This window comes from Cygnus atratus, chromosome 1 (assembly GCF_013377495.2).
Source record: "Cygnus atratus isolate AKBS03 ecotype Queensland, Australia chromosome 1, CAtr_DNAZoo_HiC_assembly, whole genome shotgun sequence".
NCBI classification, from domain to species: domain Eukaryota; kingdom Metazoa; phylum Chordata; class Aves; order Anseriformes; family Anatidae; genus Cygnus; species Cygnus atratus.
Window position 1 is genome coordinate 47521363 of NC_066362.1, and position 17238 is coordinate 47538600.

At 40.7% G+C, this 17238-nt stretch overlaps 1 protein-coding gene across 2 annotated transcripts in view; it reads left to right on the plus strand.

Moving 5' to 3' along the window:
- FGD6 (FYVE, RhoGEF and PH domain containing 6) overlaps positions 1–17238 on the plus strand; it is a 72868-nt gene that overhangs the window by 2731 nt on the left and 52899 nt on the right. For both annotated transcript variants that reach the window (XM_035551665.2, XM_035551666.2), the window contains exon 2: positions 5886–8328. In XM_035551665.2, the coding sequence (XP_035407558.1) occupies positions 5886–8328 (2443 nt within the window). The remainder of the gene's footprint in view (positions 1–5885; positions 8329–17238) is intronic.

Sequence of the window (17238 nt, forward strand, 5' to 3'; positions counted from 1 at the left end):
TTGTTTATTCATCCCTTGCACTTGCTCTAAAGTTATCCCCAACTTTCCTGTTTTATTTCAACAAGTTGCTGAACAACCCACGATTTTGAAATTAATGTTTTCCTTTTGCAGTTTGTTTAGGATGTTTTCTAAAAATGTAGTGGCTGGAAACCATCATCTTCCCTTGTATTTTAAAAACTACACGTGTTATCTTCCGGGATGTCGTGACTCACCCCTCTTTCTGTTTACTTTTTAACGTTGTGGCACCTGAAAAAATCAGAGCCTCTGCATAATAAAACAAACACGCATTCACGGGAAATAAATCAATGCACTCAGAATACTTTTTTGAGGTGTGTATCTAACGAACCCTTTCTGTAACTGAAAGCAAAGTAATTGAACTGAAGTGTCTTGTTGTTAGTTGTGAAAATGTAGGCTGTTAGAGAACTTGAGTTTTAGAATACTGTATCTGTTTCTCCGGCAGTGTGCTCACTGCCATCACGGTCATCTTTGAATGTGTCCTCAGCATATAGCAATAATTATCTCTCCCCGAAAGGTCTTTAAAAGCCTGCCCTCTCGTATACATACAGTAAGATAGGAGTATGTGTATGGACAGCTACTACAGAGTGGCTGTTTCGTTAAATTCACGCCTTGGCTTACCCCCATAGGAACTTGGTTGGGTACCTGTACCCTAAATTTAGGCCCAGCTGCTGTAAAAATCTTACCTCACTCTGATTGATTGTTTCACTGCCTTTCTACAGTTTCATGGTTCAAAAAAAAAAACAGCCTCAGGGCAGGTTGCAGGGCCCCAAGAAGGGTGGCCTCGTGGGTGACCAGAGCCCGTCCCATGGAGGACTCTGGGTCCCAGGAGTGACCCCTCTGTCTGTGGGGAGCTCACAAAGCACAATATCCAATTATGGCTGCCCGACGGCCTGTGCTGCTCAACAGACTTCTGTATTCATTCAGTAGCCTGTTAGTTTGGTTGTAAAGGAGGGCTGGGATGATCGATCGTAGATCACAGACTTGTGTTCTGGCAGCTGGAACCTTTTGTCCCCATTTTCTTGGCCAGGTGCAGGTGAACATCATTTTTTTCTTGTTCTTTTGCTGTTCCCAAATGTGGGAGTTGTTTTAAAAAGTGGGCATAAACACAACCTGGGAAAATGTTCCCTTAGCAGTAGGTTTATTGCAGAAGAGGCAGTGATATTTGAGGGTTTTTTTTTTTGCCAAAGTTCAACTTCATACAGCTTCTTTCCCCTGTCCTTTTCCTTCATATAAATGCTGGGTGGGCATGATAGCACGGTGTCAAAATCCGAGGAGAAGATTTACTGCTGTTTCATAACAGTTCTTCAGGGCTGCATTGTCTTACTGGCTTTCCTGTGCATTCCTGGTGTTGCGTAGGAGAATAGACACAAGCCTTTTTACGTGAGGCCCTCAGTTGCCCAACCCTATCGTCTGAGGAAGAGAAACAGGCGCTAAGGCCAAAGCACTGAGAGCGCGAGCTGCTCCAGGGTGTTCCCATCCTCCTGTAAAGCACAGCGAAGGTAGGACAGGAACACGGATTCTGCCAGGCAAGGCTGAGGGGCACGGAGAGACTCAGCAGGATGGGAATGGGTGTAACTTCTTCCTCAGCACACTGGAGGAGATAATTCGCCCCAGGGAAATACGTCCAGCCTGTGCTGTGACCTGCAGATGGACAAAGAGGGAGTGTGTGCATCGGCCTACAGTGCTACTGGCTATTTATTGTTAGAAATATAATGCCCCTTTTAATCCTTTTTTTTTTTTTAACATTGTGTGTTTTGGTATTTTTAAGCATCATCCTTTTTTTTTTTTTTTTCCCCTCCAGCACTGGACATAGTGTTGGCTGTTTACTGATAAGCAATAGATTTCCTGTTGGTGATGGCAGGTTTGTTACTCACTTTATTTATGGATTTCTTCCTTTCCCTAGTCAAGCAAGCCAGAGGATATCTCTGCCCGCTTCCGTGACTCCTAAACATTTAATCCGTTTATTCAAGTATAACTTTGTGTTTTGTAAAAAAGCATTTGGTTTTCTTACTGGTAGCCCTTGATGCTAGCCTGGATGCAGGGATCCTCTAAGCAATGGGGTAAGATTGGAGGGAAGTAGAGGGGAAGTGATAGCGATTCTCTGTTCTCTCAGTAACTAACACAAGCTGGCAAATCCAATGTTCAGCCCGGAATTTCCTCTGAAATTACTACCCATCTCAGAAAGTGAGTTTAGCTTGACTGTAGGCACTGGTGACTCCACAACAACCCTAGGCAAGGTGTTGCTGTAGTTAATTATCCTTGGGTCTAACGATAACTGTCAACTCTTCTTTCTAGTTTGGCTGTGGGGTCTCTGCGTGTCTTTGTTTCCTGATTAAAAAGCCATCTATAGTCATAAAACTCTCACGTGTGCATGCATATATATGCTATCACCATCTCACTTCCTAAATTCTTGGCTAAATTAAGCAGGATGAGCTTTCCTGGGTCTTGATGTATGTTTTTGATACTTTAGATACTTCTTATAGTTATTTCTTGAATTCATCCCAAGTTCTCCTGTAAGAATGCCAGAAGTGACATAGCATGCCACTAGCAGTCTGGCAGGTGCTGCATACACAAATATTTTCAATGCCTGTAATTTTTTTATATTTATCTCCTTGTAATCTGGAGGATTATTTACCACCCTAGCTGCAGACCTGCATGTAGCTCATACAAAATAGTTATCGACAATGATTTATTTCCAAATTCTCTTCAGTTTCAGCTCTCTTGATTATAACCAACAGCCTCTGTTCTTAGGTGAACAGTTTTATTTGGCACCAGGAAAAACCCTGTCATCCAAATAAGTCACCACACTGGGCTTTTCTTGCATAGCGTTTCCTTGATTATGTTTATTGCTTTTCACCAAAAAGGCTTGCTTTCACTTGTCACTTTAACAAAAAGTCATTCTCTCATGACTTCCAGTCATTCTTTACACCTTTGTATATAAGTAGTTGCCTCCTACTTAGTTTTCTTTCTTTTAAGGATGGAAAAAATGTCCCTTTTAAAGCACTGCACTATGTCAAAATGGTTTGGATTCCCATACTGTGAATTAAATTAGTTGATAATCAACAGAACTTCAATTTCCAATTTCTAATCTAATACACTTTTACCCTCACCTAGCTGCTGTTATTTTTTCTTTCTTTGTTTGTTTGTTTAGAAGTTCATCACTTGTATTTTTCAGAAACTTGAATATGTTTTGTTGAGGAAAATTATTGGTGTGCATTCCCTTCCTGGATTCTTTATTTTCTCATCATAAATGTATTTTGAAAGGGCTTCTCATTCAGCTGTCTCCTGCAGATCTGTTTTGGTATTGAGACTGTCACGTGCCTGTTAATACATTGACCCCCTATCCATTTTAGATGCAACTGGCAATCATGTTAAAGCAGATAGTGGGGTCTTTGTTACACCATGCAATTTGTCTGTCTCTTCTGCCTATTCCAATGGCTTTTAACATTGAAGTCATTTGAAAAATTCTAGTAGGCTTCAGAAATGTTACTAAATCACACTTTTTATCAGAAGTTAATTTTACTGGCTCTATTCATTATCCAGGTTTCCAATATTGGCATATAAACAACTGGTTTGTTTTCTTTGCATCCATTTACATCTTAATGTTTTCGTTTTGAATCTCATGGTCAGATAATAGTAGTACACTGTACCTTCTTGGTGTCTTCCCTAATGTATGCTATTTGAAAACCCTGCAGGCTATTGCTGTCTGAAATTAGGCAGTTCCACGACAGAGAAAGAATCTTCTGAGGTTGGCAGATTTTGGCTTACGGAGTGGGACAACTAATACGTGGGTTATCACTTACCTAGCCAGTGTTTAATCTCCTGTATCTTCTGCAATCTGCTTCTCTCATTTGGGGATCAGGAAGGCTTCCCAGGCAGACTGCCTCTCTTCTGTTTTCAGGGAGCTTTAACAACTTAATAAATATTACTGAGCATGTCCCAGGACTACCACTGTGCTGTGTTCTGTGACAAACGGGTCATTCTGTCTGGTCGTCTCTTTTTACTGCAGAAAGCAGGGTCCTCTATTGCCATCACTTCATTCCCCACCCGAACGGGCAGTTGCATTGTCTGAAAGCAGCGTACAAAAAGTTTGTCTTCTGCCATTCAGGAACAGTGGTTGCCCATCCAAAGGGTTAATTTTTTCCCCTGGCAAACTACTGACTTGCAGTTCACTGTATGGGAAATCCCTGTTTTTGGAGAGGAAATCGAAGGTGGTACATCCTTTGCAGTAACTGATAGTTGGGTCACTGTTGGCCGTCATCTTTGGCTACATAGAGCCATACCTTTCAAAAGAAATTGTGCACTCCCGCTTGCAAAACGTCTCAAAAATTGTCTCTGCCATCACGTTTACCTCTTTGCTAATAGAAGTGCAGCAAGGGCAGCTGTTATAAGCCTAAGCAGAATCAGTCTGGATACCATTTAATGATTCATGTCCTAGAAAAACATCGTTTTCCTGTTTCTATAGTGGAGACATTGTTTCTGGCTGTCTGCTTAGAGCAGTGGCTTAGTGTTTGGGAAATGCTTGCATCTGAATGCATCTGCCTTTTTTTTTTTTTGATTTAACTATCTAGACAAGACAAACAGAAAACAGAAAAAAATCCCTAAGACTGAAACTTTATTCTTATGTTCTAGGCCAGGAATTTGGATAGAGTTGCACATCTATAATAATAACTCACCGTGCCCAAAGTTGAAAGGAGTATTTAATCAATGGCTTAACCAATCCCTGTGTGTGTGTTACATCAATTATCATATTTTCTTGACATTTTTATATAACACATTTACGACTTCCTGAAAGTATATAAAAATACTGTTCAAAACACAGCAAATAAATACAGAGGTAGTACACTTAAAGAAAATAGAATGAGAAACTTGTTTACTATATAAGTCAGTCTTCATATGTCAAAATCCCTCTGAGCACGTAGAAATTATTATCCAGGATATGCACTGGTCATAAATTATCTGCTGCAACATGAAAATGCTTCAGGCATATCTTGGAAAAAAAAAAAAAAGAGTGGGATCAGAGCACAATAGTCTCCAAGTTCCTCTTGTGCTCCTTTTCCTGCCCTCTACTCTCTCTGGGCTTCGTCATCCACTGCAGTCAAGTGGGTCATAAGTCATAGCAGTGGTGGCTGTTTCTAGGTCACAGTAGCATGCTGGGAAGAGTAATTTTATAAGATGCACAGAAATAACGTTTTACTCATACAGCAAGTCAGGAAAACACTGACTTGCTGCAAATTGTTGCACTAATTTCACACCGCAGGCTCATTTCACTTAACGGGTGGTGTTGACATATGCTAGTTTTACAGTTGGTACGGCAATCCATCTAAATATCTAAATATTGTTTGAAAAGAAGAGGAAGAGAAAAGGGATTTTTAGGTTATACGTTTCCAAAGGTGGTAAGGGAAGGGACTGAACTGTCCTGGCAGTTACTCTGGCTCTTCATGGCTTATTATACACTAGACGCTTAACAAATTTGCAACAGTTTTAAAAGGTATTACTATAGTTCAAAATTCAAAATCAGGCTAATCTGTCCTGCTTTCATTAGCATCATACTTTGGTATCTGAGCAGGGAGATGCATTCTCATAAAGTTAAACTGATTTTCAACAAACACGATACCCTTGAAGACTTCTCCCAACACCCCTTGATTGTGCCTGTTAAAAAGAAGAAAAGCAACTAGTAAAAAAAAAAAAAGGCAACATGAGGGAAAGGAGGCATGCTTTTAGGAGAAAAATATATACATATACACACCAGTGTCCTGTAGAGCACGTGATTTAAATATTACAAGACTTTTAATAATGCTGTGATGCAGGTGAAGTTGTTCTGTGGGCTGATGGTGACTAACATCTTTGTTTTCCATCCTTCCTAGAAATTAAGAAGCCACCTGTGGCCCCCAAACCAAAATTTGTGGTAGGACACAAGGCGACACCTCCACCTGTTGCACCGAAGCCTGATGTTGTACTTTCTGGTGTTATTCAAGCAGCAAAGAAAACTAAGCCAGCGATTGCACCAAAACCGAAGGTTCTCAAGAGCTCGTCTATTCCAGAAGTTAAGCCTCCATCCTCTACAAGGAAAAGTACCAAAAGCTTTGAGGAACACAGAGGAGATTCTTCACAAACACTAGACCACTTGAACTATAAAAATGAAGCCTCAGAAGGGAATACAGAAAACACAGCATATATTCTACCGGTATCGTCTTGCAAAATTGGATGCCTTCATAAGCTTGGAAATGGGGAGAACACTTGTAAAACTCAGATCATTCTTGAGCACTTTGAAAACTTAGAGAACATCAAAGTAGGTGAAAAAACTCTGCTAGCTCTGGGGGATAGTCCCAATGAAAAATTGGCAAATAGAAATCAGGTAGTTCTGAAAGCCAGCATTTTGGAAGAGAAGCTTAAAGATGTTCTAACTCATGGTGTATTCCCCAACAGCAGTCCTGTGAGGCACAGGTGTGCAGACAAACTTGACAAAAGGGATGGCAACAGCTCCAGGGATGATGTTAAAATAGAGTTCATGGAACTTGTACAGTCTTCGCCTTCTTCTGAGGTAGCTAATGGGAGGCAAAAAAATATTAACATTAAGCGCACTGTTGAAGAGTTTCAGATGTCTGAAACTTGTCCTAGTTTGACTGAAAACCATCACAGTTGCTCCTGCCCGTTGGACCAGGAAAACCTGGAAAATGAACATTTAAGTATCAATAGTATGTTTTCAGGTGAAATGGGTATGAAAATAGACACTGATAAAGCTTCCTCTGAAACATGTTCAGTCCTGTGCTCAAAAATGCTCCCTATCCCTAAGCCAAGAAAGCCACGTGCTGCATGTCTAGTTCGGCAGGATGGCATAGACGCCATAGGAGAAGGAACAAAGGAACCATCTAATTCAGAGAATGATCCCATTGGGTCTGCTGAACAAAGCCTTAAAAAGCCAGCAAAAATTAATGTCCTTGGTCAGAGTGTTTGTTATAACAATGATACAGAAGTGCTTCATCCTGAAAAATCTGAGATAACTCAAAACATTGCAGAGAAAAAGCATCCAGTGAAGGAACCTGCTGATACTGAAGAGTCAACATTGCAAAGTCTTTTGCTTCAGTTATCTCACAAAACTTCTGATTTGGTGGAAAATGTTGAGTGTTCTTTAGATACAGACCATGACTTAGGTAACTCCATGGATAAGATGAAAGATGATGCTAATATGCTAGATGCAGTGGACAAAAGGACTAATTTTATCAGGTGTGATACTTTGTCTATGAGTTTGCCAAAGCAAATCAAACTAACTGGCAGTCAGCACTCACCTACTTCTAATAGCCTTCATGTTTCCCTACAAAAAGTGGAAGATAAAGAACCGAAAATAAAGGATGAAAGTTCTCCAAAAGTCATTCCTAAGAAACCACAGCGGCACAGCCTACCGGCTGCAGGACTGCTGAAAAAAGCTGCATCAGCAGAGCTTGTGGAGAAAAGTTCTTATGCCTCCAGTGAAGACAAATCGAAAAGCCTTTTGGAAGGATCTCACTTCACACACACTCCAGTCAAGGAGCAAGGTGCATTGTCGTCCTGTGACATACCTAAACGATCCTCTGAGAAACCTGTCTGGAAGTTACCTCATCCTATTCTTCCGTTTTCAGGAAATTCTGAGTCATTAAAAACTGCTAGTGTTGTTCCCAGCTTCAACCACTTGACGGTTGTGACAAAGCCTAGGGCCAAATCTCTCTCTTCTGTGGACATGGAAAGGACAGACAAGCCTTGCAAAGACCCGCAGAAGAAAAATAGTTTGAAAAAGTTTCTCAACATGAAGCTGTCGGTTTGCTTAATGAAAAGTGACTTCCAAAAATTTCTGTCCAAAGGCAGCCAGTCAATGGATAGCTCTGTTGCTAACCTTTCCACTGGAGAAGGGTGTGGGAGTGGTAACAACCGGCATATGGCATCTGCAGGCAGTGAAAGGAAAGCTAAGTCTGCCAAGGCACATTCCATAGAAATAAGTAGTCCAGCAATGCAGAAGAAGAGGCAGAGAAACAGAAGCCAGCCTGAGATGCGAAATACCCAAAGGCTGGAGTCTTTAGATGGGCACGCACTGTCGGGGGAGATTTTGTCCCAAATGCATTTGAATTCTGTAACCAGCAGTTGTGCTCCAGAATATGAGAACGTGCGTCACTATGAGGAAATACCGGAGTATGAGAACTTGCCTTTTGCTATGGGTGCTGGTAAAAATCTGTGTTTGGAATGGCAGAATTCCAGCAGTGTGGAAGACCAGAGCCCTGGCTTGTATGAGGTGGAGGAGACTTTTCAAGCTGCAAGCAGGCGTGTGAGACATGGCAGGTAAAATAAAGAGAAAAGGGAGGTTAAACATCTCACTTGCAGCTCTGGTGGTTGTAAACATGTTTGGGGGCTGAGCTGAGAGGCTGTACCCCTTTCATTAAATGTCAGCAGAACGGTCATTAGTGTATATCTCTGCATTTGCTTTTGAAGTTCTGAAACTGCACTTGGTTAAGAGAGTCAAGAGGAAAAATAAGCTATTTATTCCTCATTTGTGATCAAAATTTGGGAAATGCATGTGTGTGCTTTAACAGTTTTAATTAAAGCAATTAGATACAGTCATGTTTTTGTATTCAAGAATACGTAAATAAGGAGGAATGAACCTTACCTCAATCTCAGGATCAACTTGAGAAAATGTCCATAGAGTGCACAGTTGCTAGGTTTGTAGGAGAAATAAATATATTTTTAGATCAGCTGATACAGCTGGAAAAGCAGATAGGCTTTTGAGTATGCAAGTTCTTCATCGGGTCTTGAAAGTTTTTCTGGTGTAAGAAAAGATATTACTTCTCCCTGAATACACTGAGTCTTCTGTGTCTTCCTGTGCCCACAGATGCAACAAAGTTAGTGGAAGTGCATGAGTTCTGTGTGACCCATACAAAACATTTCTGAAAGACAGGGTTTTGTGACACAGTAGGTGAAAGGAAGCACTTGCTGCAGGGCAGGGAGCAAACGGCTGTTATGCTGTCCAGGGAGGTGGTGGAGGTAGATAGATAGTTTCATCAGATTCAAAAAGGAATTGCCCCGATTCACAGATATGTCCAAAACAGATGCTAAGTGGAATAGGCAGGTGCAGACCTCGTAACATCTGTAGTGCTGTGATTGTGGCTGCTGGCAGGAGGAATGGGCCACAGGGAGGGGCAGGCTAATATGTTCTCCTGAAATAGCATTTCCTACTGTGTCTGTCAGAGTATGGTAATGGGTGAAGCATTGTTTTGACCCAACTTGGTATTATTTAACTAATTAAATTCAGCAAATCAGTTGGTCTTGCAGATCCTTAAGCGTTGTCTCAAACCAGCATTAAGGATTTAAACAAAATACCCAACTTGTGTATTTCATAGTCCCCAGCAAGCTTGTTTACACTCTTGAGAGTATTTGCATATTGATGAGAACAAACGAGATAGAAATCCTCCATAAAAAAAAAAAAAAGTTACATGTGATTGTAAGCTAAGCTTCATTTTGGATGCGTAAGCAGCAAATGCATGCTCCAAAGAGCCTTACTATTCTCTAGGGGAGTGTGTTCTCTTATAGAGGAGGAGATATATTTTAAGTGGCATCCTTCGTTAGTAATTGTTTATAGAGTTGATATTCTCAACTTTGGACTGTTTGATGGAAAGCATGAAACTTTATTGTGGGAAGTAGGATTTCTAGTTATGGGCTTGGTATTGGTATATTTGCTCATATGCTTGTTGAGTATTTTTCTTGTTTACAGTAGGGTGCTTCTTGTTTTCATCGTGGAATTCTTTAAGTGCCATAAATTCCAGACTGAGTGTATGTTTTTTGTATAAACCTAATTTTTGGGTATATTTTGGGGCTGTTGACTCCATGCTTTTGGTGTTTCCTTGCTTTGGTTTACTGAAGAAGTTTGAGTCCAAACTTAAAGAAGGATATATTTCATGTATGTTTGATTATTTTGGGCTTGTGTTGTGGTTGTGAATCAGGTGAGTGTTTCTCTTTGTTTTAGGAAGAGGAACGTTTTGCTGAATAAAGCACAGTAGGCATGAGACTGCAGTGACTGCTTAGTTTTCTCACCTGGCTGAGTGTATGAGATTTATGGTTATTCCCTCTCCACAGCATCCCTCCTCAGTACTGACAGTGAGTTAAGGGTTTAAGTGATTCTTGTACCCTGGCACATCTGTACCTGTAGTGCTCCCTAAGCTGGGCATTCTTGACAGAACTGGGTTTGTGTTGTGTTTTTCTTTAAAAAGCACACATCGAAAAACATAACCAGAACACTTCATCTCAGTGTTTATTTTAAACTACTATAGAGTCACAGTCAGAAACTACCGTAGGAAATTATTTACGCATGAAGTTACTTCAGTAGATCTCAGGGAACAAAGAAATCCCAAGGAGAAAAAGGAGACACACGGGGGGCAGTGGTCTCCTGAGACAGACCAGCTGGGGCTGGAGGAGCAGGTGCAAGGGCTGGTTTTGGCTCTGCCTGGAGGGTGCCAGGGTCCTAGCCCAGCCAAAGCCAAGCAGGCAGCTTCTCTGGTTTTCCCGTCCGTTGTTTTCCTAGCTCCTTTTGTAGCCTCTTTATCAATGCCATTTTCCCTTTTCTGCATAGCTCTTTAAGAAACTTATATCGTTCCCTGTGCCAAGTGGTATTATAAAACTGGTTAGAGAAACAGTGCCATGTTATTGTAATAATTACTGCTAGCATTTTCCCCAACCTGTCAGAACATGTGCTTACCTTTTTTTCATAGATCATGGTACATAAAACTTCTGTGAGGCACTGCTAATGGGTGTCAAAGCAGGTTTTCTTATGATAAAAGCCAGCATACAAATGAGATTTTTCTTCTGAGAAGTTCATAGACTGATTGCCTACACTTCTAGTCATAATAAAAGCATATATGCAGTATATTAATCCCGAACACAAGGTTTGCCGTTACTAGAAGAGTTCAGTAGCATCTCCCCAACGTTACATTTCTTCGTGGAGGAAGATGTAAAATCTCCGTAACGTATCCAGTGCTCCAGTGGCTACTGAGAAGCTTTCCCTGATCCTATCTGGTAAAACCAGTAGGCTTTAATGGAGAATGTTAATAGCTTCTGATGTGCTTAGCCTAAATTTGTATGTTTTATTAAATTCAGATAATTTTTATTTGCTTTGGCCTTCCCACAGGAATTTAAATCTAGAATGGCAGGCCTGGATAATTAATGGTGTGGGTACCAGTTGTCACTAACCACTTGATTTTTGAGTTACTTGATGTCAGCTTCCCTTCTGCTGATGTGGGGCTTGGCTTTAGAAGGAGGGGAGTGAGTGTCCTGGTGTGGGCTGTGAACCACAGAGTGGGGACAGAGCCTGACAGTGGGAGCCTGGTGGCTCTTCTTGATTATCAGCACATCAGCTGAATATGCTGAATAAAGACAGTAATGACAGAACCTTGATAGCAGATAATCTGTGTTTTGTTTCCACTGTAGAAAAAGAGTCTCTTAAACGGTCTTTAAGGATTGTTTATTTTGCCCTAGTCTACCTGTTTGACTACCAAATTAAAATGGATAATGAAAGTGCATGCATTGTTATGAGGAATCTGCAAACAAAGGGAGTGAAGAGTAGATGCTGTGGGATAAAAAAATGTACAGCTAAATGTAAAATAAGTTTTAAATATCACTAGCTACTTGCAGGTAACAACAAGGAAAACAGCTTTTTTTGAGGGTGTTACTTTTGAGAAACTAATAGTCCAGGCCTGAAATCTGAGGAGAAAAGTCAGTGCTGCTGGTACCAACACAGCAATTGCTTTTAATATTATCAGAAACCAGCAGATCGAAATGTTTCTATTTTGAAGTAACATGATTTTTAAAACCTACCGGTAAAAGAGAATTATTTATACATGTTATCCTTCTATTCTTAATAACTTTTTTTTTGAAGAAGAAGATGACAAGATCTTCATTATAACCAAAAGTAAATTTGAGTGTACATATGTCTGGAGGAAAAGTAAAAATTATTTGGAACATATGTCATGCTGCAGAAAACAGTAACTTAAACTTCTCTGGATCTCGTGGACTTCCTTTTTGCATTTTTTTTATTGTTTGAGGCAAGAGAATTGTTCTTCAGGTTCAGTGAGTCTGTCCCTCCACCCTTCAGGAACAGCATACCGTATTTACCGGCTACTTTTGTTGCTGTACCTTCAAGGTTTTGCAAGTGTACGTGATTACTAATTGATTTGGATGAAATTTATAGCTGTGTCATCGTCATTGTATTTCCTGCTAGGATTTTCCTTTTGAAAGGGCTGCAGGAGGTGTGCCATGTGACAACAATGCTTTGAGATCTTAATGTTGCTTTCATTATAGACTACTTCCTATTTTCCCCCATCTGTGCAGATTTAGTTTAGTCCATTGATTTTCCAGAAATGAACACCTCAGTGCAAAATGTAAGTTTAGTTATCAGGACTAAATTCTGATTCAGTGACTGAGTCCTCAAGAGGTCAATTGTGTCTTCATGAAAGCCTTCCTGGAACAGTGAATTTAGTACTGAAATATGTGTGATTAAGCGCTTGGCTTTGATAGGTATTCCTCTTTGATGTACTGAACTTCATTAGGGTTGAGGCATGCTTCTTACGAGCAGTGTTACACCAGATAAATGTGGTACTGTTTAGTCATTGGCTATGTTAGTGATTTTTTTTCTTTTTTTGGGGGTGAGGGATTTTTTTTGGGGGGGGGGGGTGGGTGGGGTGCGGTGGGGTGGTGAGGACAACTTCAAGGTTCCTGTTCAGAAACTTTTTAAGAGAAATATTAAATTGACAAAATACTGCAGTGTCCAAATAACATTTTAAAACACTTTTCGAACACACTAAGATTTGAATGCTTGAAATACATTTTAGGTATTGAAGGCATTATGTTTATATTTCTGTGTTTAAAGAAAACTATGGTAACATTGGTAAAAATATCAGTGTTCAGACCCAAAGACTTTAGGAAGGATTTGGGTGTATCTAGATGCTGGGAACTTCTCCCTGTGGCTGTACTCCACTCTGGGAGCATCTTCTCTTTCCAGAGGGTCAGCTCAAATCACTGTCTATGGGCCTGGAAATACTTTATTTTGTATTGTTGAGTTAATTATTTTATCATGCTAGGGTAGTGCAATGAAACTGCGTGAAAGACTTGCAGTGAATTTTTTGCTTAAGAAAACATATGGGGTATGTTGTCTTTTTCTTTCTTTTCTTGCAGGAATCTTTATGCAATCTTTGTCTTCGTGGCCTGATTTTCCAATAGCAGGAGGAATTTTCCCTAGTATTGGGGTGGTTTTCAGTCACACGGGTTTATAATTTAGTCTGCTATACAACCTGAAATAAATTCATATATTATAAGAAGAAGATACATACTCTAGGACAATAATTGAATCTTGTAACAGTCTGGGAGAAGTATACCAAGCTTTTATCTTTTTTCTTTTTAACCAGAAAAAAATAGGAACTTTTTTGCTTTATTTACTTGTTTATTTGTTTGTTTTGACACATGCTCATGCAAATGTGTTTGAAATGTGCTGGTTTCATTTGTTTTGACATTGGAAAAGATTCTGTGGTCCAGTGCTTTCTTGTCACCTCCAAGGGAGAGAAATTAATTGGAAAACTGCATATTTCCAAAACCAAGTCCATCATTCTCGTATACAATCCAGTTTTGAAAATGTTAGAAAAGTGTTATGAAATGAAAACAATTGTGAAGATCTCCAAAGTTGTCATGAAATAGAGTTTTTGTCTTCTGAGTGGCTTTGATTTATCCTTCATCTTCTTTCAAAGGGCTCTTGGTTGATAGAAAGAAATGGTGAAGCAAGTTGACCTAGATACGGTGCATGGCATTTTTTTTCCCGGAATTAGAAAAGCAGTTGTAAAAGATTTCTAATGTATCAAAGTTTGTAAGTGCTACTTAAAAATAGATGTGGTTGAAGTTCCTGACATTCTCATTTTGCAAAGTCCAGCTGGGGCTGGGTGTGTTTGCGTGTATGAGGGGAGAAAGCTGGTGGTGGCAGCTGAGACAAGGCTGGCCTGGTGGGGGACAATTGCTGGTTGCTGGGCGAATCCCTCTGCTGCTTCCAGAAAGGCTTTGCGTGGTTCCTTGTGTCACTGTTTTGTACGGTCTAGCAAGTTACGGCATGTTAAGCTCAGAGCACCCGCCATCCGTATGCGTTAAAAGAGCCATTTTGAGCGTAAATGCATTATCTGTTATGAAGTAAATGATAAACTGTGTTATCATTCATCTCCCACCAATGCAGTGCACACTGCAGAAGGCAAAAATGTCATAGCTGTGCTGTTCCCATCAATCCCCGGTACAATACAAGGATGTCCTCGTCCTTCCTCCCGGTGACGTTGTGCCAGGCGAGGCAGCGCAGTGAGGTGTCAGGAGGAGGCTGGGGCCCCGCAGGGCACGCAGCCGCCTCCTTTGGCCTGTGCCCTCTCCCTATGGGTACATTTTCACAATCTCTAAGGGTTTCTTCTTTTGTTCCACGTTTGCTTTTTCCTGATTTCAGCATTCTTTCTACATATTTCCTGTTCCTCCAGAAGAGGGAAGCCAACTTGGCGTGTTTGTCACCTAATGCTGGCCTTGCTCCCCGCCTCCAGCTTGGACCTCCCTGTCCCCACTTGCCGTTGACGCTACACACTGCAGGTTCCTGATGCGTAACTTAAGAGAGTATCTCAGATGGGAATTGATGAAAGACCCATTTATGTGCTCAACAACAGCCTTTTCCTGTGGGTTATTTTCAGCATTGGCTCAGGAAATGTGTTTGTGAAGCTCCTTAGTACTCTGTTTTGTGTGGTGATATTTTAACTGCAGCAAGGACTAATTTAACTGCACATGTAAAACAGTAGGGGGTTTTGGCATAAAATAAGTGTTGGGAGAGAAAAGAGTCAAAATATTAACTTCAGTTTTTATTTAAATGCCAACAGTGATATTATTATGCATCATTTACCCCACATTCATATTTGTTCCAATGAAAGTAGTTTTAATGAGTAGACTTACAGAACTGTATGCAGCTACATTGTCTCAGTGCCCTAGACACTGAGGTTAAGGAGTTTAGGTTAAGGAATGCAGGTTTTAGATACTAGAATCCAAGAAGTTTCTTTTAAAAACTTAAAGTTTACACAAGCTTAAATTTTCCTTGAGATGATTATCTTTGTGCTTATGTGGAACTGTTTCACCCAATCAAGCAGAAGTGGACAAAAAAAAAACAACTCCTGTTTATGTTGGTAAACAAAAGGAATTTTATCAAAACCACCAATTCAATAACTACAACCTGAGCCAATGGCTTGGTGATTTCAACTGCACTGAATTCAGTTGATATATATCTATATTTCTACTGGCGTTCCTGGGGGTCGGATGTTCTGCATTGACTTTGAGATGAGCTGAAAAGTTCAGCAAAAGCATCTAAATCCCATTCTTCGTCTAATTGATGCAAAATACCAGAGGAAGAGAGCACAAGTCCAGTCTTGAGAACTGCTCGATTACTGTTTGCAGTGAGCATGTGCTGCTTTCAACCAAGCTACTTCATCCACTGTTTTTCAGCAGACTGGCCAGGAAGCTCTGCCAGCTAACGTGCATGCAGACAGCCGTGTGTTTAAGAGTTAAGTCACTCTGTGTTTATTTTAGCTCTAAGTCACTAGCCTTTGAGTACTCTGATATTTAGCTTTCTTTCGTCATCTTCTAAGTATCTGACACGTAAAAATTGCAGTATGATGGGCTGTGAGTTATTTTTAAATTGAACAAGCAATGTTTTGAAGAAAACCATTACAGCCCTGATTTCAGGGATAAAGTCACCAAAAATTAATAAAAATAATGACCAGTCAGTACATAAGGTTTTAGGCCCTTCCATTTACTTTGGTTTTAGTGGATGAAAAGTAGTTATACACTAGAATTTCATGGTAGTCCTGGCAAGGTAAAGTCAATTTTGCTTGAAGTGGGTATTAATAGGAATTTTTGTTCTCACTTTGTTGAAGTTCCCCCTTTCCTAATTGCTAATGCATGGTTTGAGATTTTGTCATATGGTTTTCTAGAGTTCTCTTCTGGTCTTGCTGTCCTTTCCCAGTAAACACTTCTCACTGGGGGGAGTGAAGAGTTAGAGTAGCAGGTCCTGATTGTAAATGAACACTGTTCGTTCATGGTCCTTCTCCGTATTGTTTGTTAGCACTTCCATGCCAGTTTTTCCAAAGGTTTTGGCCATGAGCATTCTGGATGTGCAGCTCTCCCTATGAAATAGGGCTGGAAACTAGCATTAATGATCAGGGAAGGCAAAAAGCTGTAAACTCTGCAAAGACTTTATACTTTTACCTACTTCTGAAGGTGTGAAATCCCTCACATTTTTGGGTGGCGATGAGAAGAACTGGTAGAGTCCTTCCCCTCTGCAAGTTTCAAGGCAAGGGTTTAAATCCATGCAATTTGCTGCTGTGTTTCACTTTCCAGTACTAATGCAGAAGGCCAGCCCATGGCATCAGCTTGGATTCTGGCTTGTTAAACCCACATGAAGTCCTCTGGTGTGCAGCAGTAGCTCTGGCAGAGGCAGGGCAATGGGGCCGCGTGCTCTGCTCTTCGTGCCCATGCCATGGCGCTGGGCAGCTGAATCAATGTGCTTGCTGTACACCACCTGCGGCGTGGCAGAGGTTGCTTCAGTAAACATATTGACGTGATAAATAAATCGGGTCAGAGAACAGTTTTCTCTGAGACTTTTAGAACTGAGACCTCCTTTTTTATTATTATTATTTATTTTTTTTAAATAAGGCTTTTCTGTGGTGAGTGTGGAAGCATCTGAAGCATGCATGTGTGTTTATGCTGAACTTTCCAGGGAGCGGGGGAATTGTCAACAAACGGTCCAGCAGAGCAGAAACTGAGAAAGGCTGCAGTGCCTGCGGGAGGCTGCCTGCGGCAGGAGCCGGTCTGGCAGCTGCTGACATCGGTGCTGGATGTGGCAGTGGCCTCCGAGCCACGCTTTTAAAGTTGTGCACTAATGTGCGTGCACAGTGAGTGGTAGAGAGCATAGCGTGCCTGAAGTAGGGTAGCTGAAGAATGGGTTGAATGGATTGGTTTTGTTTAAAAAAAAAAAAAAGTACAGAACTGTAACTGTGAAACACATAACAAATGCCTTGCTTATTTTTACTTAAAATGAAAATCAAATTATTTTTTTCTTATTGTTGAGGAGAGCAATAATGACTGTCTTGACTTGAGGATAACAAACACAAAAATAAACGCTTCAGGCTGCAAATGCTGGGATTGCCT